Source organism: Pimephales promelas, chromosome 3, assembly GCF_988280905.1.
Source record: "Pimephales promelas chromosome 3, fPimPro1.hap1.1, whole genome shotgun sequence".
NCBI classification, from domain to species: Eukaryota; Metazoa; Chordata; class Actinopteri; order Cypriniformes; family Leuciscidae; genus Pimephales; species Pimephales promelas.
In genome coordinates, this window is record NC_142771.1 from 26,593,410 (window position 1) to 26,617,507 (window position 24,098).

At 37.3% G+C, this 24,098-nt stretch overlaps 2 protein-coding genes and 1 long non-coding RNA gene across 4 annotated transcripts in view; 2 read left to right on the forward strand and 1 right to left on the reverse strand.

Annotated features, from left to right (window-relative positions):
• The first annotated feature begins 410 nt into the window (after window positions 1-410).
• On the forward strand, window positions 411-5,874 carry cdk5r1a (cyclin dependent kinase 5, regulatory subunit 1a (p35)). Its single transcript, XM_039687783.2, has 2 exons — window positions 411-1,207; window positions 1,824-5,874. Exon 2 carries the CDS (start codon window positions 1,861-1,863, stop codon window positions 2,773-2,775), a length of 915 nt encoding a protein of 304 aa, XP_039543717.1. The 5' UTR covers window positions 411-1,207; window positions 1,824-1,860; the 3' UTR covers window positions 2,776-5,874.
• On the reverse strand, window positions 5,167-6,455 carry LOC148982029 (uncharacterized). Its single transcript, XR_016155131.1, has 2 exons — window positions 6,148-6,455; window positions 5,167-5,574 (listed from the first exon to the last, which is right to left on the reverse strand). It is a non-coding gene; the product is annotated as an uncharacterized LOC148982029 (long non-coding RNA).
• A 6,848-nt stretch (window positions 6,456-13,303) lies between these two features.
• Window positions 13,304-24,098, forward strand: part of itga3a (integrin, alpha 3a) — a 32,921-nt gene continuing 22,126 nt past the window's right edge. The window contains exons 1-2 of one of the 2 annotated variants that reach the window (XM_039686578.2): window positions 13,304-13,646; window positions 23,288-23,415. In XM_039686578.2, coding sequence (XP_039542512.2) covers window positions 13,456-13,646; window positions 23,288-23,415 — 319 coding nt within the window. In that variant the 5' untranslated portion in view covers window positions 13,304-13,455. The remainder of the gene's footprint in view (window positions 13,647-23,287; window positions 23,416-24,098) is intronic. The other variant, XM_039686579.2, reaches the window with a different exon arrangement.

Consider the following 24,098-nt stretch of genomic DNA (forward strand, 5'->3'; position numbering starts at 1 on the left):
TCCTTTAAAAGTGATTCCAGAAAATGTCTTAGTTGCAAGAATTTGTAGAAATCATGTTGCTGTTTTAACAAATGAAATGATTTTAGATTGCCCTTGTCAAATAACTGGTCTAGCTCCAAAATTCTCAATGCCATCTTTATTTGATACGAAGTGCTGTTTCATCAGTGACTTGATGAGCTTAAATTAACGTAAAAGAGTTAACTTACATCCCACTCAGATTGGTATAAAAAACTGCTTTTTAAACTAATACAAAGTCCGAGCAGGATGAGTGGATAAGCATGAGAGATTGAGAGAGTGTGTGGGTGGGTGTGTGAGAGAGAGATCAGGGGAGGAGGGGGGGGGGGGGGGGTTCCCATTCATGTCTGCGCCACCGAGGACTACAAAGCCTCGGCGACATTACAGCACATGAAGTTAATCTGTTTTGAGCGTTCAATGTGTGAGACTTTCCACACTCTCTTTCTGGATCTTGATTAAAGATTGTAATCTGCCAACAGCTGGCATTTCATGTAAAGACAGGGCGTGTGAAGTTAAAGTATAGTGATTCTGATTCTTATAGCTTGAACGTTATCGTCAAGCTTAGGAATCGATATAAAATGTGCTGGTGTTGTGGTGAGCCATTTCAGAGCCCACATGACGGACGGCATGGACAGATAGAGGGAGCTCAGCCACCGCCAGTTACCACCCATCTGAGATTCAGCATCACCAAGAGAAGCCAATTCCTTTCTCTCTGTAAAAAATAAATAAATAGCGGTCAATTAACGGAATTCATTGCATTTACGTAAAGATTAATTTGACACGGACTTTTATTTTTAAGCTTTTCCAGTTATGTTCAAACCTAGTCTGTTTACCCGCCTGCGCAGTTCAACAAGAATATCACAGGCTGGCAGATGTGAAATTTACAGACCCGATATTTATTGTGATGAAAGGGACACGACAGAATTGCCATCGAGAGTTTATGTGGGAAGACGTGCATCCTGAGAAGTAACCTTAGCAACCGGAAAATCCTGAACACCCTGCATATTTGCTTTGCGTAGAAGCATTATTTCATCGCTGACGTCCCCTTTTCAGCACCTTGGACAACGACGAGCACGTTTCACAGTGCGACACTGAGGAAAAAAAGGATAATCGACGGATATTTCTATATTTACTGATTCTTCTTCTTCTATATCTACGTTTATCACCGCGAGGAAGACGCTTTGATTAGCAGGTAACCAACATTAATGTTTATAATCCATATTGAATCGAATGAACTTAATTTCAAAAACGCTTTTAAGGGTTCACAAAATGTGAAAAACTCAATTGTACTGCCTACACGAGCCAGTCATTATAAAGATGTTATCTTGATTTACGATCGTTATGTTCTCGTTTCCTCGTGTTGACCCATAAATGATGAGGTGATAAACGACTTAAAGCTTAAATGTAGAAATATTCAATATTCCCAACACGCAGTGAGAGGGATTTACCTTGCAATTTGATATGAATAGGGAATGAATGTGTTTACATTCTAGCCTTCCATTTTGAAGCTAAGATGGATGCTTTCGCATATTCTGCTGAATCTGCTGGTGAATCGGATACCAGCGGTTCAGTTCATTAAAACGGGGAAATCGATAATAAAAAATAAGAAAACAATTTTACGGTTTTTAAATTTGGTTTTCTATACATCTATTATAGAATATAGAGAGAAATGCTTATGTTTTGTATGTGTGTGTGTGTGTTGCATTTAAATGGTGATCAATGATAAATGGTTTAATCAAAATCATTGCTTATTTAGATGAAATACTATTGTATCACTAAACATTCATATTTATTTATTTTATGGACAGATTCCATATCTGAAGACCCTGTAATAATCAAGGCAAAATGGGAACTGTTCTCTCAGTCTCCCCGAGCTACCGAAAGGCAGGCCTGTTTGATGAAATACCACCCCAATATACAGCTGTGCAAAACAGTAAAAATGCCAAGGACAAGAGCTTGAAACGGCAGTCGCTTATCAATATCCTGCCGTGGAAGCGCATAGTTGCGGCTTCAGCCAAGAGGAAAGGCTCGAAGAAGCTGGCGTCGGGCGACAGTCAAGATGAGGAGAGCGTGGACACCCTCAACAGCCAAAACCTGAAGAAGTCCCAGTCCTGTGCCAATCTCTCCAGCTTAACGCAGGAGCCGACCGTGAGCTCCATACCCACGTCGAAAACTACGGCCAATGTGGCCTCCACCGCGAAGAGGACCTCGATCACTGGATCGGTGGGTCAAGCGACCAACGCTGGCACACCCAAAAGAGTGATCGTGCAGGCTTCCACCAGTGAGCTTCTGAGAAGTTTGGGCGAGTTCCTGTGCCGACGCTGCTACCGACTGAAGCGCCTCTCTCCCGCCGACCCTGTTCTGTGGCTGCGCAGCGTGGACCGGTCCCTTCTGCTCCAAGGTTGGCAGGACCAGGGCTTCATCACCCCAGCTAACGTGGTCTTCCTCTATATGCTCTGCCGCGAGGTCATTTCGGGCGAGGTGTCCAGCGAACGCGAGCTGCAGGCCGAGCTGCTCACTTGCCTCTACCTGTCCTACTCATACATGGGAAACGAGATTTCCTACCCGCTCAAGCCCTTCTTGGTGGAGACGGATAAGGATGCCTTTTGGAATCGCAGTCTGGCGATCATCAACCGCATGAGTAGCAAAATGCTCCAGCTTAACTCTGACCCGCATTACTTCACGCAGGTTTTCGCTGACCTGAAAAACGAAATTCTAAAGGAGGAGGACAGCCGGCTACTTATCGGCCTGGACCGATAAGAGAGCCAATTGTGCATAAACAGGAAAACTGTGCATAAAAAGGTTTTGTGCACAGAAAAAAAATAAGTTTTTTTTAAAACAAAAAAACAAAAACTTTAGTGTTATTATTAGTATTAAAAAGCATAGATTTTGAATCTTGTTTGTAGCAATGAATTCGATTGGATCAGCCATTCTAAACCCTTAAGGTCTGACCTAGATGCAGTACAACACCTTGCCAGCCAAAAATGTGTTCTTTGACTGGTCGTGTGGCATTTCTGAGGTCAGTGGATCAACTCCAGGATATTCCCGACTGGGCAGCATGTTGACCTTTCCAAGTGATTCCATCCAAACACAAACATGAGCAGCAGTTTTAATGAGTCCCAATATGGATTGAATATATTCAACGCATTCTCATCCTAGGGTGTCATTTAGTGACGCTTTTGCCAATGCGTATACATCCAACGCACCCTTCAGCGTCAATAGAACACACTTCGGTTATGGAAGGTTTAGGTCTGGGGTAGTGTTAGGGTTAGATCACTAGGAGGCGCCTTCTGGCCCATATATATTGCGTCTCATATTGACGCTAAAGGGTGCCATGTGCTTTGGATGTACACGCATTGTCAAAAGCGTCAGTATATGACGCCTTGGGATGAGAACAGGCTGATATATTGCATTGATTGAAAAGCTCAGCTTGTGCTGCATTCCCGCAGCTTAGTATTAGTTAAAAACGAGAGCCAAGTTTGCAACACTTTCAAAATTATACAAACCAAAGACTCTAGTTTGAGTTTACATTCAATTAAATCCTACACAGATATATGAGGACCAGGAACTGCTGCTCTTGCATGGCATCACTTTTTCAACATGTTATGTTTGTTTAGCATATCTTAGTGGCCTTCAAGAAGGTCTGGGTCTTAACCGGCTGCAGGTTAAAGACCATTTCATGAGGTGGTCTGTACAAACGTACATCCGTTGTTGTTGTTTATAATGACATTCTATATTAAGGAAATGATGATATATGAGCTAAACTGATTTGTGACGAAGAACCAACTGCACTGCTTCCAACAGAACAGAATCTTTCATCTTGGGAAGGAGACAGTATCCCGTGTTGCGCTACCTATTGACGTTGCGAAAAGAACCGAAATCTCTAATGGGAATCAAACAAATAGAGAGGTAGATTTATGTATTTTCAACAGCAAGTACTGTATGTTCTTATACGGGTGTTAATGCATGCTTCTTGACCAACCACACACCTTTTAAAATATATTTGTTTTATGATTTGTTTTTGTACGATGTTATTTTGGACAAGTGTTCCAAAAATGATGTGCCATAAAAGTACTAAAAGTCAGCCTGAAGTACACTAAGCTTTTGTAGCCTTCTGATTAGGAATGGGATATTTTATAGGGCGCAAAGGACGAGAGGTATTATGAAAAGACTTGAGCAGGGGAGATTCAATGTTACAAATATTTTGTTAATAAGAAAGAAAATATTGCTTATATTATTAGAAACTTGCCATTGCTTTCAGTCCATTATAGGTCTGGAATACTATTTTCATAATAATTATGCATAAAAAACAAAACCAGTTATTTTAACAACACTAAATGCCCTTAAATACATATCAGACAAAAAACTCTAAAAGATAGTGAGAAACAAAATAGTGCTAGAATCATTTGCAAAATATACTATAGTTTGAAAGATGAAACATGTTAATTTTGCTCAACAAGCTTCTGTGTTATTTTCTTTTCTGTATTTTTATACTGTCTTGCAAAATTTGAGAAGGCTGCTTTGATTTATGCACAATTTTACGTCTGTTATGACACATTGCAAGCCAGTGTTAAAGGGTTAGTTCACCCAAAAATGAAAAGAAAACTCGGACTAAATCTAAAATATCTTAAACTGTGTTCCGAAGATGAACGGAGGTCTTACCGGCTTGAAACGACTTGAGGGAGAGTCGTTAATGACATCATTTTCATTTTTGGGTGAACTAACCCTTTAATTGTAGATACGTTGCTGATGAGACGTTTTGAATTGATGTGATCATCTTGAGAATGAGGTGCTGTCCTTCCTGTGAACGAGAGATACATATTCATCAGCATTTCTCCATACATTGTTTGCTCACTATTCAAGCTTAATATGTGACTTGAAGGCTAGCACAGTTTTTGTTAAAGATGATCAACAGTGATTAAAGAGGGAGACTTTAAAGCAGTTCACAGGTGTTTATTAACATTTACAAAGAGGAGCTTGAGTAGATTTTTGAGAGTCTCAAAAGTACTCTATAAAAAAATTACAGCAGCTTTTAAATATACAAATGATGACATGTAAGATACTAAGATAGTTATCGATCAAGTCATTTTAGATGGGAGGTCATCTGTGACCTGATTGTACTACGTTTAGCAATTGAAGTTTAAAGATCAATGACAGACAAAAGCTAACAGGCAACAGTATTAAAATCCATTTATTTGACTTTTGTCTGTTAAATAGTTTTTTTTCTGTTTCTATATGGGATTATTTACACACAAGACTACATATTTCTGATAATTTTCTGATGACAACGCATTCACACTTATCCCCCATATTTTGTGTCTGGCCTCATTCTGATAAAACACTGGTGCTAATAATGCAAAGATCACGTTTTACCGATGACAAGAGCCTTCTCATGTTAGCTGAATGTAGTGAAGTTCTCTATAGGGCAAAAAAGACTGTACATGCATTGATGCTACTACAACAATGGCGCCATTGGTATGGGTTACTGGATGTGATGATAACTGACTGTCACAGTAAAGGTTTGAAGGAGGGCTCTACAGCAACTTTGTTCTTGTCAGCCTAATAAAAGAGGCAAAATTGTGTTATTATGTTTCATACATTTTTTGTGGCTGATGTAACAATCTTCAACAAGAAAAAAAACTGTATAGCAACAAGAGACTGAAATATGAATTTCTCTTTTCCTTATGTTTCACGTTGTGTGACTTTTGTTGATCAAAATGAAACAAAAATGTGTATCTATGATATATTTAAAGAAGCAATCTGTTATATGGGTGTGTATGAATGTGAGTTTGTGTAATGACTTTGGTCAACTCTTCTATACTTTATATAAAAATGTGCATTTGCAAGCAAAAACATTGATTGTGTGTCTTTTATTTTCTGTTTTTACATGCCTGATCTACATGCACAATTTAATTCATTCCTCTCTCTCTCTCTGATAGAACATGCAAATAAAATAAAAACATTTCCAAAAAAAACAAAAAACTTGAAATTATGCTTTTATTTTTATTTTATTTTCCTTTATTTTTTCCCACTTTAAAACTCCTGTCTCCAAACTAGGAATGTTATTTTTATCTGTGGGAACAATGGATCACACTTAACTGGTGTGAAAGACTGTGTAACAGTTGGGCTTACCACCATGGGCTTTATTCCTGCCCTGGAGAGATGTGCCATGACAGGGATGCTCTTTTCAGAAAAAAATCTGTGATTTTGACGTTGGAGAGAGAAAGTTTGTGCACGCATGCGCGAAGTTTCCATGTTTTTCAGAGATCACCACGGTAGATGAACTTACTCCTCAGCCAGAGTGCACTCTCTCCGGCCTGGGTCCCAGCCATTGAGAACCTGGAGGTTTGAACCTGTGTGTAACAGAGAATGTGTGTATGTCGTGATGATGATATATAAAAAATGATGATCCATATATAAGGCGCTCCGGATTATAAGGAACACTGTCGTTTTTTGAGAAGATTAAAGGCTTTTAAGTGCACCTTATATAGTGCGGAAAATACGCTAATTGAAAAGCGCGCATCTTCCTCTCCTTGTAGGGCTGTGAATCTTTGGGTAGACAACGAATCGATTTGATTCATAGGTTTTCGATTCATGAACGATTTGTGCAAATTCAGAACGATTCGATTCGATGCGATTCACATCCAAATTCGATGCGATTCGATTAATTCGATTCGATTCTTAATTTTTTATATGCATTATTGTATTATTTCAATGCTTCACCCATCTTTGTCTGGGTTTGAATTAGCCTACACAGCGGCCTTCGGGGATCAGATAGTGGGGACTTTGTCCATTGTTAATGTTAGTTCATGTTTATTTTTAATTTTAATGAATATATTATTATAAAAAAAAATCAATGGCCTACAAATTAGCATTTGCAAGTAGCAAATATTTTGAAAAAGGCTTTTAAAGTAATGCATTAAATGACTACATGCACAAATTAATGGAGACGTTTTCATTAGTTTCATTTTGCGTCCTCTCAGTGCACTCGTTATCATCTTTTCACTGGATTTTGCGAAAATCCTCGCGCTCGGTCCCATAGCTCTCATGCTTTCATGACGTTAACTACAGATTTTTGAGCAGTCCATGTTTGAGCTCTCCAGCTGAGCTCTCTGTCGAGAAAGCAATAGTTTTGAGGCAAACCGCTCAAGCCATTGATAAAGCTGCCATGCCATTGCGTGGGCACTATGAAATAAAACGATTTCATTCATTTATTACATGGACTATCCGTACACGCAAGGTAGTCTCTCGCTCGCTTTCCCTCTCTGTCGAGTGCGTGCAGCCGTGTGTGAACGCGCGATACGCGGTTTGGAGCACAACCTCTGTCTCGTATGCACGCTCGCTCTAGATTCCGGGAGATTTTAACTAATTTGCGGTAATACAAGCTGATCACGACTCGAGTAGCTCAACAGGTAGAAAGATAAACTCATCTCAGGCATTTGACCGACCGGGCTTCAGCGTGAGAAATCAGGGGTGTGTGAGCGCCTGAAACCAATCAAATGCGGATGTCGTATGACGGCCAATGCGTGAGGCAGCTTGTACCAGGAACACTTTAAGGTTGTGTTTATATATTTTAAACCACTGAATCGCTATAAAATCGTGATTAATTCGATTCTTAGCCTTTTAAATCGATTATTCACGTAAATAAACGATTCACGATTCAAAATAGGCCTACATGTTTCAGGATCGATGCATATGCATCGCCAGGATTTATAATCGATGCATCGAGAAAACGAGTGAATCGTTACACCCCTATCTGCTTGTAAACAGAACGTTTTGCGCTTCCAGCTATATCAGCACATCATCTTACGGTAGGTGGCGGTAATACTCTAAGCGGTGAGCAGCCGGTAGTCGAAGGAGAACGTCGTCATCTCAGTTCTCGCGCATGCGCCCATAAGGAAGTAATAGAATAGTTGAATAAAGTCGTTATTTATGTTTTTTTCGCATGCACAAAAAGTAGTCTCGTCGCTTGATAAACTTATAATTGAGCCGCTGTAGGCACATGGAATATTTAAACCTTTTCTTTAATGACTTTATGGGCCGTCAAGACCCAGTCCCTTTTAGGCATTCTATGTAGGACTGATCCATGACTTAATTTTCACTTTTGGGCGAACTAACCCTAACATCCAGCTGTTCCTAAATAGGCTATTCCTACCATGTGCACACTGCAGAACACAGATGGAACTGCAGACACATCAAAGACATGCACAACAGAATCATGGAGCAATAACTGCCACAACAGATACAGCACAGCTACTACACACAGACATATGGCAAACTCATCATCTTGAAAATAGAACAATTAAATTTGACATGTATTAACAATGTATTTTATTAAGCATAAAAATGATGTTTGAATGCATGTAACACACTAATATCATAACATCATAATAGATTTAAAACTCACATTTAAAGCTAACTGTAAAGTTGTTTGTAAAAAAAGAGCATCAGCACCTGTCGCTTTCACATTGACAAATCCATCACTACCTTCTTGTTTTACCACACAATTGAATCAATTTTATCTTTTGCACTAGCAGCATGCTTTGGGAACCTCTCTGTGGAAAATAAAAACTCATTCAACCAAATTTTATTTTATTATTGCTTTTATGCATGTATTAATTTATTTTGAACCGAAAAACTTTTTATTTTTATTTTTAATTAAAATTAATTTTTTGTAATTTCCTATTTTTGACTGTCTTAAGTTTTAATGGTGTGTGATATGGGTCCCTTTGTTTTTCCATATATGTGTGTATGAGGACTCTACTGCAAACAAAATTTACCTTCGGGTAGCCTACAAATACAGTAACTTGAACATATTTATTTATTTATTTATTTATGTTGACCATTTATGTATTATGCAATGAGTGGCCAGCAGGTGGCACTCAAACTGCATGTGTGTTGCAGCCTCAATAGAAAACTCCACATAGCCTAATTCCGCAATGTTTTCTTTACACTGGCGGGCGTGGTATGCCCACAATTACCAGAAATGTCAAATAGCAGATCTATTTGCTAGACTGTTATATGTTCATATAATACCACAATACACCTTCATTGTCAAATCTGACTCAATCTATAAATCAACGACTTTTCAATTCCAGTCAAACTCTGTCTCTCTGTAGTGTCAGTGAGACGGATACAGTCTGAGTCTCCGAAAAGAAAAGAGTCTGTTCAGTTTTTGGATGTAGAGGTTGTTTTGATGGAAAAATGTCCTCGTAATGATTTTTTCCCCTCATTACTCAATGCTGAAGCCAAGTCAATTCTGAATTATTGAACCGATAAATTACTAGAGTCCCTGCTGAAGACTTTAGGGGTTGGTAATATTGTCTGTAATTAACATTTTCTAATTAATTCTGTCATTTCTATTCTGTTAAAATCACCAAAACAACTTCAGTTTATTGAAATTAACATGCTAAACTCTTTGTATAATTGTTCTTATATAGCCATGACTTTTAAACACACACAAAGTAATATTATGGATTCACTAGCCTTTCAACACAATTATTTAAAGCACCAGATTATCAAGAGAAAATAGAGGATTCATTTTCAGCGCACACTCTGGGGTCTGTTTCTCTGAGGCTTGAGTTCCCATAGTTGTTTATACAATTTTGTCTGCAGTAATTGAGAGACAGACTGTGATCAATAACAGAAAACCCTGGATGAGCTCTGCCTGCATTTTACCACAGATTATCAGCATTGTTTCCTTTATCAATTATCATCACATTCAAGTTGCACCATTGGATATTTTTGCCTCATTCCAGAATATTGAAATGTTAACACACTGAGAATAAGCCATGGCAAAGTTTAATTATCATTTTAGAAATGTTCAGGCACATTTTCGAGAATGTCAGTTTAGCTTTATTTTGAGGCTATTGCTTATGCAATTTGATGTCTACCATATTTAAGCAAATTAGGTGAACTTGTTGCACTCTAAATTGACAAAAAACAAAACAAACAAAAAAACACCTTTTTCTTCAGGTGCGTGGAGCCAAGGAAATATGTAAACCAAGCAAGAAGGTGTCTGGCACACCTTTTTAAATATTTAAAATATATATATATTTCAAGATTTGTTATCACAACATTTTTTATTTAATTTATTTAGGTTCAGATAACTTATTGTTTTGAGTTTCTGATGATTAAATCAATCTCCTTCATTCTATTAACTAATTTTTTCCATTTCAATCAACTTTCAATTCAACGCAACCAGGTTACTTAATTTTTTAAGTTAAACCAACAATATTTTTTACAGTGCACAGAGAAGTCTACCAAAACATTATGATGTTTTATTAACAAAGTACAAGAGGAGCACGTTCAGTTAATTAACACGAGTGGAGAGCATTCAGCAATCAATGATAAGTGGTGAAAATATAGATTCAGCAATCTCACCTCAATCCATTGATAATTTAGCAGTACCCCTCCACCGCCCCCTTCCAGTCCTAAACACTTACATGGGAGGAGAACTCTGGGTTCGGGCCAAACTAGCTCGGAGCCCTCCCCCGGACAGCACGCCAAATACGCATTAAATCTTATAAGTGTGAACTCGTGAATGTTGTATTTCCTGATTGCATCGTGCAAAAAAAGTTCAAAGTGAATTAAAAACAAAGGAACAGGAGCAAACGTTATAGCACATTGCTATCTTCAGTATCACTCTGCAACAATCATTCATCCTCTTCTTGATAAATTAGCAGGTATGGGTCATTGATCGAAGTTAATTCACAGGTGGAGCTCCAAGAGAGTCTGATAATTAGCAAAATTACAGGTATTCAATTATGTGCAGAGCATCTGGCATACTGTTGAAAATGTAAAAAATAAAAGCAAGTTTCGTAGCTGCTGCGTGATCTTGCATGTTGAAAGTGAGTAAATCAAGCAGCCTTTACACGGCATGTTCTGATTCTAATCTCTGACTGTGTATCCAGAGGACACCTAACAAGAAAGAATAATCTAAGTCTAATTACTGCTTGTTGACATGGTGATATGTTAGGACATTTTAGTGAGGTTAACAGATGAATGTTCTACAACATGAGCACTTATTGTTAAATTATAAAACATTACAAACAATTACAACAAAAAAACTAAACATTTGATTCGAAAGCATATGGAGCAGTCTGCTCTCTAATCTCGCTGCATATGCTACTTTGAAGTTATACACAGATCGGTCTGCGCAGCGCTGCTTCAAGTCGAACACACTTAAAAAGATGCATGATGCATCCAAATTCGCATACTTCTATAGCTAGTAGGCAAAAAAATAAATAAAACAGTAGGCCTAGGTGCATCCCAAATTCACGTAGGGGAGAGCGGGGCACAACCTAATGCTTTTTGACTTTCTCAGTTTGTGTAAACCTACTTAGGGTGTGGCGTACATTGTAACATGTGAGGAGCATATTGTTCTATTAGCATATGACAGCTTAAAACGCTGATCTAGTAATATATATATATATATATATATATATATATATATATATATATGAAGAGTTCAGATGCAAAAGCCTCTAAATGCCATTTGAAATTTTCTTCTTTAATGATGATTTTTTTATCAAACTGGTATATTTAAGTTATTTCAAGTAATTTATTTTTAAGTAATTTCACTTAAATAACAATTAATGGGTAATTATCATTGCCATTTAAGTGAAATCACTGAACTTAAATATACAAGCTTGATAAAAATGATCATTCTAGAAGAAAATTTCAAATGGCACTTAGAGGCTTTTGCATCTGAACTCCTTATATATATATATCATAGGCAGCACTGTCAGGAAAAGGTACAAAAGCTGTCACTGGGGCGGTACCTTTTCAAAAAGGAACACTTTTGTACCTAAAGGGTGCATATTGGTACCATAATTGTACAAATATGTACCATGAAGGTACCAATATGCACCCTTTACAAAAGTGTACCATGAAGGTACCAATATGCACCCTTTAGGTACAAAAGTGTACCTTTTTGAAAAGGTACCGCCCCAGTGACAGCTTTCGTACCTTTTTTTCTGAGAGTGAGCTTAAAGGTTTTTGGTACGTATCCATAGAGACAAAAACAAATTAATTATATTAAGAAGAGGATTTATGACATCCGGAATCATCTCTTTCAGTAGCTTAGTCGGAATAGGGTGTAACACACGATTGTTGATTTAGATGAATTAACGAGTTTGCAAAATTCTTCCTTTCTAGCAGCAAATTAACCAAATCTTTCCTCAGGGAGAGTACAATGCACTCCCTGATGCGATACTGTATAGACGGTAGCATAGTTATGATTTTGTCCCTAATATTATCAATCTTATAAGTGAAGAAATTCATAACTGCTCATTACGTTCATACGTCATTACTGCTGTGCTTGGACACGTCTGGGCTTGAAGCTTACTTTTTCGTTAGTTTAGCCACTGAAAGGTCACGTGATAAGGGCAACATGGCAATATGTCCGGATTACGTTCACTACACCCATTAACATGTGACGTAATTTCTTATTCGAAATAAGTACTTAAGAGAGTATATGAGAGATTTCAGAAACAGTCAGCCATGCACTTATTGCATGTTCCTGCATTTTGGGGCGGAGCAATGAGGAGGGGGTGTGTTTGTTTGCGTTGATTTCTCACAAATCACTTACTGTACCTTTAAGATTAAACACAATTTAAATAATGATGATGTAAATGTGGTGACTATGCCCAATTTAACTTTTGAGAGATCATTAGTATTTCAGAATCAGTGGAAAATTTTTAAGGAAAAAAAGTGTAAAATATTTTGAACATTGACTGTAAACCTTTTTATTGTTTTATTCTGCTTTCTAAAAATGGAAATCATAAGATAAATCACTATTATTTTATTATTTTGTCAGTCCTAGTTTTTAACATTTAAATTAACAATATCTGTAGTCTTGTAAAAATGTTTTCAATACAGATATTTTCAAGATTTTTTTTCTCGTAAAAAGATGCATAGAAAATGAATGTTTCCTTTCTGGCTTATATATAGGCAGAAAAAATATACTATGAACTTTTCAGTAAAATAGATTAATTTTTTGTGTGTGTGTGTGTGTGTGTGTGTTTAGTAGGCTATACAAAACAAAAACTGTTTCAAAACAACATTTGTTTGTCATGACAGTATTATAAAGTAAAACATGGCAAACTACAACTGTTGTAAATATACATGATATATTTAGGAAAGCGTCCCACAGTGGACCATATAAAAAAGTTTGAAAAGCCTTTCTAGACATTACAGATTGCAACTGTGAGTGTTGTCTGTGCAAGTTCGTCCTCTATCAAGGTGTCCGCGGGCGCGCGCTCCATTTCAATGCCCTCCAGTCACGTTTTCAACATCCCGGAAGAATGACGAATATGAACAATAAGTTCACAGTGTCTGACAAATTCGCTCCTATTCAGACCTTGATAGACTCATCTTTCTCCGCTCTCTGTGTCTGTCTCGCCCAACAAAACCTTCGCAGAGACTAATAGAAAAAAAATGAATGCGTTTTCCTGCCACGGGCTCAGTAAATACACGATTGTCTTGGCTTTCGTGTTGAGCGCCGCTCGTTGCTGTCAAACGTTTAACTTGGATGTGAGGTTTGCAGTCGTCAAAGAGGGAAACGCAGGCAGTTTGTTTGGACTTTCTGTTGCACTTCACGAGCAGGTCGTAGGAGAGAAGAGACACCTGTAAGTAGGCTATATTATTTCAATATTAAATTAGCTGACCTCATGTCAAATGTCATAAGAAGGACAAGATCTTCTCACGGATGTGCACCTGTTGAGCGTTTGATCTCTGCATTAACGTTGTTTTATAGCCTAAAGAAGTTATTTTTATGTAGGTCAATTATTGCTTTTTTTTTCTCCTACAGATTTATTTAGTTACGCACGAATACATTACAAATGCGATTTATACGGAACAACAGCCTATATTTTTTATATGATGATCATGTTTTCCATTTTTGAATTAAAGAATAGATGGTTCACCCAATATAAAAAAATCCTCAAGTTGTTCCAAACCACATACTGTACATTTCTTTCTTATGCAGAACACAAAAGAAGAAGAACTGTTGGGTTAACCAAATTCTTCTTTTTTGTGTTCAGCAGAAGAAAGAAATTCATACAGGTTTGGAACAACTTGAGGGTGAGTAAATGTTGACAGAATTTTTATTTTTGGGTGAACAAATCCTTTAAAAGTCATTTTAATAATGTTTAAAGTTAAACAATATAAGTGATGCAATTGTTGCACCAACAAAACTAATTAAAAATAGACCATTAATGTAACAATCTTATTACTACTACAGTGTGCAAACTACATTCTTTTCTGTTTTGACTTAATATGATGAAAACCTGAAAACGTTTTGGGACATTGTGCATGTCTGAATCTCCTTTTTTCAGTTTTTGGCCATTGAATTAACTCGATTAACTCAGGTAAATGATTAACACGAAAGCTCCATTTCACAAGAGGAAATGAGACATACTGTGAATTGCAGGGGCTGGGCAGGTCATGCACTTGCTTGTCTAATGTTTTATAGATGTTATAGTTGCTACAACAAACTTTGCCGCCTTTGTTCTAAAAAACTTTAGCTTATACAGTAGATATTTAGTTTTGACAACACTTAGTTTGAGATTTCATAATGAAAATGTAGTGATGAATGAAAGTCCTAGTGGATACTGCTGGCCAAAAGGTCAGGAATAACATCTGTGAAATGTGCATAATAACTGAATAGATGAAAATAAACAAAATAAGATGTAGTTAAGGCCTTCTGAGTTGTATACATTGACCAATTACCCCCTGCTGTAGTCAAATATCTAACCATTGGATCATTTACAGTTGTCACTAAAACCCATTTGCTGATGACTAAAGCAGATTTTCCTTTGTAGTTCACTTATTTATGATTCTCTCTAAATGAATGGGAGATTATGAGTGCTGTATTGCCAGCCTCATAAGGCAGTAAAATGCCTTCCAGGGAGTTAGCAAGCAAGAAGACCAAACTCAACAACAATATCATATTCTCTGCAGTCTAACAGCTATAAATCAATTTTATAGTGTGACATAACATTTTTGCTAAAGATGCTCGGTGGTAGGAGTAGAAAACCACCACCTTTGCAGAGAATGTAAGTGCAGGTTTGCACACAATGCTTCTTTTTCACATCCCCCAAGAAATAATAATTCCACAGTGAAATCCAGCCGTCTTACTGAACTGACTCGCATAGGCTGTTTATACGAACGGATATAATGCCCTTCGTAACATACAGCCCAGTTGAAAAAAATGAAAAAGAAAGACTGCATTTGAGCATATAAACAATAAATGTAACCATGACAGAGCTAAATAACAATTTGTGGCTCAGGCAAAATACTTTGGCACTTTGTGGCTTTTATTTGAAACGGAGGTATTTCAAAAACATGTTAATTGCTGACAGATATACAGTATGGTGGCTATAACAGAATACCCTGACTTCTCAATTTAGTCATCAGCATATAAAGGAGACACAAGGATAAACATGTTGAAAACCACAACGCATTAAAGATTTATATATATAATGGCCTAAAGTGATATCCAAAATGAAACCACACATCTAACCAATCTTAAAACATGTCTCACATTATATGGGTGTGATATCTGCAAGCACAATAGAGATAATACAATTGTCTGATTTAATTTTATAATGTTTTGATTCGACTGCAAGTAGGACACACGTACATAGAATGAAGTAAAGCAGACTAAATAAATCATAAGACATGGCTCTTGATTGTTAACAGATGTAAGAAGAACAACCACAAGAGAGTAGTGATGTCTGAACTGGCTCATTTCCCTATTCCAATGAACGTTTTACTCTCAAAAGCTGTGTGGTTTAAATGGTTGCTGTTTGTCATATGTTGTGCGACTAATGTTCAAACAAAGGAAAAACAGATTCAGTGTTTGTCTCTGCTCTTGTCATTAAGTCATCCAAGCTAATGTGAAGCTGCCTGTGTTGCTAAATAAATTGGCTGGTGACTTCCTGATTACCTGTCATTGAACCTCAAAGGAAGAGCACTGCATTTGTCTTCTACTCTGCCTATTCAGGTTGGAGCTAATTTAAAATTGAGAAGGAAGCTTAAATTGATGTGGATATACATTATGTGTTTTTGTACTAAGGGTTAGGATTTGCTTTCACATGCTTCCCTGTCATGGTCGCTTAAACTGTTCAGAACTGTCCTCCTGATCTTATCTGCACTGACTGTGGACAATTTGAGAACTGAGATAGTCGTGATGATATTAATTGGACTGGCTGGCTAGACATTCATCATCTTGTCGAACACATAAAGGACTGGCTCAGTGACACACAAGGACGTCCTGTGTGTTCTGTCTTTCTGTGGCTTGATCTTTGGTCATTTGTCTCATCACAGATTAATAACCTGTTTCCTTCATGTGAAGGCTTTAGCTAGAGCAGCTGAACTGCTTTAGCACTGTTCGTGTGCTGAAAAAGGTCAGTACAGTTCTCAGATCTTCATGACCACAGACCACAACTCATCATTTTTAACTACTCTAGGAAATAACAAGCTGAAATTCGCACGACTGAGCTCCATAGGCTGAACAACTGCATCAAATGCTTGAAGCTACTGTACCATCATGTAAGCTTTAAGCATTTGCTAGTGGTTCAGCCTATGGATGGACCTCAGTCGTGCGAATGATGGATGACTCAATCTTGTCAGAAGATGCATAGCAAGGTCACTGTGGGTAGATGGTAGAGTTAAATTACAACTGCTTTCTTTGTTTAATCTGTTAATCTCCCAGGATGACTTTGAAAATGGCTTGATAGTTGGGCAAGATATATTTATGTAATATGTAGCTCTCCTCTAGGCAGTTCTCCTCTGGTCAATGGTTGAACACTTCGTGATTATGATTCAGCCTGGATCACAATTCAGAATGCAGATCAGGATAGGTAGCATTCAAATATTCATCCAGTTTCTTTTGCTTTGAAGATCAGATTCATCATGCCGGCATGGAGCCGAAGCTGGCCATAGGGTGTGTGTAGAGGACCTATCTGGTTCTTTTGGTCTTTTCTGAGGATTTGTTCATATGGTTGTTGTCGACGAGGCCTTCACAGGGGATTGTCTTGTAGACACGGTCTCTGCTGAAGAGTTGAAAGCAGATCTAGCCGATTTTAACGTCTTTATGCAATAACACTTTCCTTCCACAAAATGCAAAATACTTATAGTTTTGTTTCCTTCCAGCTGCTTCTTCCTTTGTTTTCGGGCTGCTCTTGAGGGCTCGAGTGTGCTAGTTATACCACGCTGTCTGACTATTTTCCTTCAAAGGAGCAACCATATTTAAAGTGCTGGGAAAGAGAGAGTCAGTATAGTTTATGTTGCACTTGCAACATTGAGTTATTCTGAGTTATCTGGTAAAATGAGAAGTAGAAGTGATTTTCCTAACACATTTGTAGCAGGGTTGGTTTCGCAGCCTTGGCTAAATGGAGTACAGACGAGACTAGATAATGATCTAATATGTCACATTTCGTTAGCTTCATAGCATAATTGCCTAAGGCATATTACAATGGCTTTTGGAAAACAAGAAAAAAACACTAAGGCAATTATGCTATGAGGCTAACGATTTCTAAGAACTGTTTGGTCATTCTTGTTTGCTCACCTTTGGTGCACACTAGCACACTGATGCGCTGCTTGGCCATTCAGATTACATGGCTGCAAAACAAACTGTTGTATAATTATTGTATTCATGTATCTGTAATCACAGTGTTCTGCCCCATTGAAAACTGCTGCAGTGCACACTGCAACTTTTCCTGAAAGTTCTAAATTTAAGCAAAACATATGCTGCTGTTTTGTGTTTTGAACTTCCTGTGTGATTTCTTGTCTGTTTGGTTGTCTGGCAATTCTTTTATTAGCAGCTGTGGTTATCCGGTTCACAGCTGTGAAGGTTTGTGTCAAAGTCTGTTATCTGTCTAAATCTAAACACATCCATTATTACTGTGAAATAACTCACTTGAACAGATATTTAAAAGCTTTGCCTGAATTGGTATTTAGTGCTCTTTTACATATAGCCAAATAGCCAAAATGTTGTTTGCGAGCGTGCATGCCCATTAGACTTCTATAGACACCATGTCTACAAGTCGAGACAAGACTTGAACACTCCCGTAATCAAGAAAACTGTGAAGTCACAATGAGTATTAAAGTTATAAAATGTTATTATAGTGATTGAGTTATCAGTTGAATAGGATAGGAGTTGAAAACTTTGTCAACCACTACTTTAAAATCATTGAGTGGTCTAGCAGTACATCTTATAACCGTTTCAGCTGAAGTAGAGTAGGTTTGTCTCGTGGAGCATCATGGGTTTTAGGATTGGATTATTCATTAATCTGAAACAGCTGGAATGTCAAGCATGAGACTTGTCACCCTGTGAATGTTCTAGGTAAAAAGTGTTTGTCAGTTTAGTGACTCTAGCAGCTCTGATCCATGCTGTGCCTGTGAAGAAATGCTTAAGTGTCTCATGTCTGTGATAAACTATGCATGGTTTTATGAAATATGAATACACACTACTGTTAAAATATTTGGGGTCACTAATTTTGAATAATAAAAGAAGTCTCTTATGGTGAGTCCAAACAAGGCTGCCTTTATTTGGTTAAAAATATAGTAAAAATAGTAATATTGTGAAAATATTGCTATTAAAAAAAATAGTAAATAATATTAAAAAAAGAAAAATAATTGTTTTCTATTTTAATATATTTTAAAATGTAATTTTAATAATGTCAAAGATTAATTTTCCAGCATCAATACAGTTTTCAGTGTTGCATGCTGGTCTAATATGCTGATTTGCTGCTCAAGAAGCATTTCTTATCGATTTTATTATCAGTTGTACCGCTTAATATTGTTGTGGAAACCATGATACTGTTTTTCAGGATTCTTTGATAAATAGAAAGATAAAAAGAACACAAATGATTTAAGATATAAATCTTTTGTAAAATAATTGTCTTTGCATTTGATCTCTTTTTGCACAGAGCTCTCTAGAACTGTACATACTTTGTGCAGATTATTTTTGGTTGCTTTCACATTCATGCATCACTATATGTAGGCGGTTAGGGACATGCATTTTACCTGCCTGACCTTGAATGTGAAAGTTCTTTGTTCATGGCCAGACAGGCTTAAACACAGAGCATGGCCACTGAGCATGGGACCTTTTTCTGTAAGGACTATTTACCAAGAGGTCAGGCTTCTAGAACGGGACCTTTTGTGTGTGTGTGTGTGTGTGTGTGTGTGTGTGTGTGGTGTATTTTTAGACACGCACATTAAACAAAGGTACAACATGTGAACTCTGGCCCTGAAATTTATTCAGTGAAAATGCTGAAGCAGACACACCTTCTTCTTCTGCAGGTGGGAAGTTGATTTCCATGTTATCTGACTCATAGCTGTTTTTTTTTTCTCAAGCCAGAACTTTTCAATAGCTCATTTAAATCAAAAAGAGGCATATACATATATGCAGTATGCGTTTTTTAAATGTAAAAAAGTCATTCTATTAAAATGTTCTAACCTCTAAACTTCTAAAGGACAATTCCAGATGTCATATATCTTTAAAAGATTCACTAGACCAAAAATAAAAGTGTAATCTGTGTTATTTGCTGTTCACCGAATGATGTTTCCATCTTGACAGAAAAGCAAAATAAAGACTAATCCTGTGGAAAAGATTAAGTTCTCCTCAACTCTCTTATGGTTTATAAACTTGCCTCTGAGGTATGTGCTGCTCACCACCAGAACTGTAGTGATTATAGTGGTAACCAATGTCATGTGACTGGTATCTGTTTAAGAATAAATGGAATGTACTGGACTGGTGGCATGATTCACCAAACAAACTGCTTGTTACATTATGGGAGTAATGTAATCTGTCACCTTTGAACTGTGTATGACCAGTATATGTTTAGGTTAAATGGTAATGCTTTTGGATTACTGATTTTTAACCAGTATGTATTTAGCCAGTAATATTTCTCCCGAAAAAAAAAATTCTGTCATTGTTTACTCTCAGGTGATTCCAAAACTTGTATGACTTCTGTATGAGTTTGTATGAGTTTTGGTTACCTTTGACTTCCATTGTATGGACAAAAAAACAAACAAAAAAACATCACTGAGACATTTGACGTAATATATTTTTTATTCCACAGAAGAAAGCAAGCCATTAAGGTTTGGAATGACATAATGCAATGATCATAATGCAACAGCAAATGATGACAGAATTGTTGTTTTTTGGATAAACTATCATTTACACGAAAACCTCTTATAATTTAGTTTTTAATTTCACTCTCTCTCTGATGCTTAGAATTGAACAGACCATTTTGTTGCATCCGCTCCTTTAAGACTTTAAGTAAACGCCTGTTTTGTGTAAAGGGTTCTGTTGTGGTGCGTGGTGAACATGCAGCGACGAGGAAGAATCTGACATTCTTTCTCGCTCATTCACCTTCGCTTGACTTTCTCATTTCCTGTCTCGTCCTTGCTGAAAGCAGATCTGGAGTCACATGGCAGCAATGAGGCGGAGCAGCAAGCTGATTGTGGTTGGTGGTGGTGGTTTTGAGGGGGATGTTAGTGGGGGTCCAAATGAAATTAGGCCCAACGGGAGAGGGAGGGATGTCTTTCACTTCACCTTTCTTTTTCGTTATCCCTCCATGTCTTCTTCCTCTCTTCCCCTACCTTTGACTTTGACCTCAGTCTGTGTCCTCTTCACAGTCTACCTCACCACAATGTGTGTTGCATATGAACAAGTACAAAAACTGTGTTACAGCGGAAAGGAATGTTGTGAAAATGACCACAAAGGAAACATCAGACTGTGCATTTGTTGTTCTTTTGTGGCAGCGTATTTCAGTAATAATATGTTCACTTACGGCATTTGGATACATGATAGGGCTAGAACCATGATTTACAGGGATAGTTCACCAAAATGTAAATTGGTAGGGGTCGAGTGTTGTTTTGGAGTCCACTGACTTTCATTAAATGATCAAAAACAGTTCTTCAAAATATCTTCTTTTGAATTCATCTCTGCCGTGAGCACTTAACATAATAAAAAAATCCTTTAAATTCCTTTAAATCCGCGCTTATCTGGCTTATGCTACTCCGAGCAATGTCTGAACTTTGTATTTTGAGCACTTCTTGCGTTGTTTTTGCCTCTCCACGATGACTCGCTTGGTTTAGTCCTCAGTTGTAAGTCGCTTTGGATAAAAGCGTCTGCTAAATGACTAAATAAAAATGTAAATGTATTCAGCAGAAGAAAGAAAGTCATACAGGTTTGGAACGACATGAGGGGGAGTGAAATATGACAGAATTTTTATTTTTGAGTGAACTATGGCTTTAAAGGGTTAGTTCACCCCAAAATGAAAATTCTGTCAGTATTTACTCACCCTCATGTTGTTCCAACCCTGTAAGACCTTCGTTCATCTTGGGAACACAAATTAAGATATTTTTGATGAAATCTGAGAGCTGGATCACTCCTGCATACTGGTCCATGGGCTTCTTGAGGGATTGAAACTTGCTGGCCTCGAAAAGTTATTAAAGATATCGTTAAAATAGTCCAAGTGTCTACAGGGGCTAAATCTTAAGTTTATCAAACGACGAGAACACTTTTGTGCGCAAAAAAACAACAAAAATAACGACATTATTTCAACTGTTCATTTACTTCTCTCTCTGCCTCGAGTCAGGTTACTAGTTTAATAGCGTAAGCTTCTGTTATTGTTGGTCACACGCATTACACACATGACCAGCGTCAGCCAATAGTGAGCCTACATGTGACATGGCTCTATGCTATCACACTACGTTAACTGAATAGAGGCTCATAGAAAAGGAAGTGAATAGTTGAAATAAAGTCGTTATTTTTGTTTGTTTTTGCGCACAAAAAGTTTTCTTGTCGCTTGATAAAGTGAAGATTGTGCCACTGAAGTCACTTGGACTATTTTAACGATGTCTTAAATAACTTTGCGAGGCCAGCAAGTTTCAATCCCTCAAGAAGCCTATGGACTAGTATGCAGGAGTGATCCAGCTCTCAGATTTCATCAAAAAATATCTTAATTTGTGTTCGGAAGATGAACGAAGGTCTTACGGGGTTGGAACAACGTGAGGGTGAGTAAATACTGACAGAATTTATTTTTGAGTGAACTAACCCTTTAAGTCTATATAATTTTGATAATTACAATGACAATGTAAATTGTATTTACATTGGAAATTGTAAGGAAAATTTCAATGGCACAATAAGCGAGTATACTAGAATCAGAAAATCCTACTTAGTGTCTATATTCAAGTTATTTATTACCCATGTTCTGAATTTTATGTTAATTAATTATACTGTCAGACAATGCATTTCGGTTGAAATTTGTCAAACTGAATTTAAAGAAGTTGAAATGACCACGTCTCCCACTTAAGCCAATTCATAATCCTGTTAGACACGAGTCATGATCTGATGAGATCTCATCTCTCACAGAGTGGAATATTTATGAGGCCTCAGGCTGCAAGGTGGATAAAATAGCAACTGAGCATGACTCCAAAAATCATGAAACATTAATGAATCGAGCACACAGCAGTACTGCTTTAGTAATTATTATGTCTGTCGTGCTCTCACAAACATTGAAATAAAATTCATTGATTTTTAGATTTATGGTTTTATGAAATGCCTCTTTAATTCTGCTCACTCGTGGACTCTAGAGGATTACATATATTGCTTGATGGGAGATGTGGGTATCTTAAACCTGACTCGTATCTATCTAGATTTAATAATCAAAAACAAAATGGTTACTCATCCATAGGGGGAGCTTGAGTAAGCTATTTTCTCTGCAAGGAATGGAGAGCGAATGCATCATAATAGCTCACCTTTGGAAATGCGAGGAAGAGAAGGAGAGACACCCTATTGTTCGGGTATTACACGAAGTCGCAAACCCATTCTCCTTATTGTTTGAAAATGAACATTTGAGTAAAATTTGATCCTCATCTCCTGTGGTTTTTAGATGGTGTATGTTTATTATACACTTTAAACATCAGGTTTCAGAAAGTAGTTGAAAGACTAGCTTTTACAGGGCTTTTCTGTCCATAGTTGAAGTAATAGGTTCTGACAAGTCCTTCCAACCAAAATAAGTTCACATAGCCTGACAAGCCCAGACAGATAACGGTTAGGCTTGCTGAAGTTAATCTGCATTGAAAACTACATTTTGGGAAGATACAAGATGGTTCTTGGCGTGGTGGGATTTTTGCCTTACCCTTATGTTTTTTTTCCTCTCCAACAACCATTACTGTTTTACTGCAGCAGCTGGCGTAATACACTGCCTCGAGACAGACTTGAGCTCAATCAGGTTTATACATGTTTTAGACTTCTTGTAGGAGCACCGAAGGAGAAAGCAGAGTCTGGACTGTCAGCCAATGAGACTGGAGATGTATATGCCTGTCAAATGACTGCAGAGAGCAAAGACTGCAAAAGACTGAATCTGCTCAACTCAAGTAATTTTCCTGCCAATCATACGACGCTTAAATTTGCTCCTTTTCTCCATTTGCAGTATTTATAAATATTATTAATGTTGTTGTTATTTTTAAATTCGGTTCATTTTGAATAATTATGAATAATTCTATTCATAATTTTAATAATATTTATTGTCATTATTATTATTTTTAACCCAAAAAATGAAAATTCTGTCAGTATTTACTCACCCTCATGTTGTTCCAACCCCGTAAGACCTTCGTTCATCTTCCGAACACAAATTAAGATATTTTTGATGAAATCTCAGAGCTGGATCACTCCATACTAGTCCATTGGCTTCTTGGGGAATCAAAACTTGCTGGCCCGGAAAAGTTATTAAAGACATCGTTAAAATAGTCCCAAGTGACTACAGTGGCTCAATATTAAGTTTATCAAACGACGAGAACACTTTTGTGCGCAAAAAACAACAAAAATAAAGACTTTATTTCAACTATTCATTTACTTCTCTCTCTGCCTCGAGTCAGGTTACTAGTTTAATAACGTAAGCTTCTGTTATTGTACGTCACACGCATCACACACACATGACCAGCGTCAGCCAATAGTGACCCTACATGTGACATGGCTCTACGCTATCACACTACGTTAACTGAACAGAGGCCCATGGAGAAGGAAGTGAATAGTTGAAATAAAGTCTTTATTTTTGTTT

Coding starts and splice junctions, on each gene's coding strand:
- cdk5r1a (XM_039687783.2), top strand. CDS start 1,861: ATGGGAACTGTTCTCTCAGTCTCCCCGAGCTACCGAAAGGCAGGCCTG.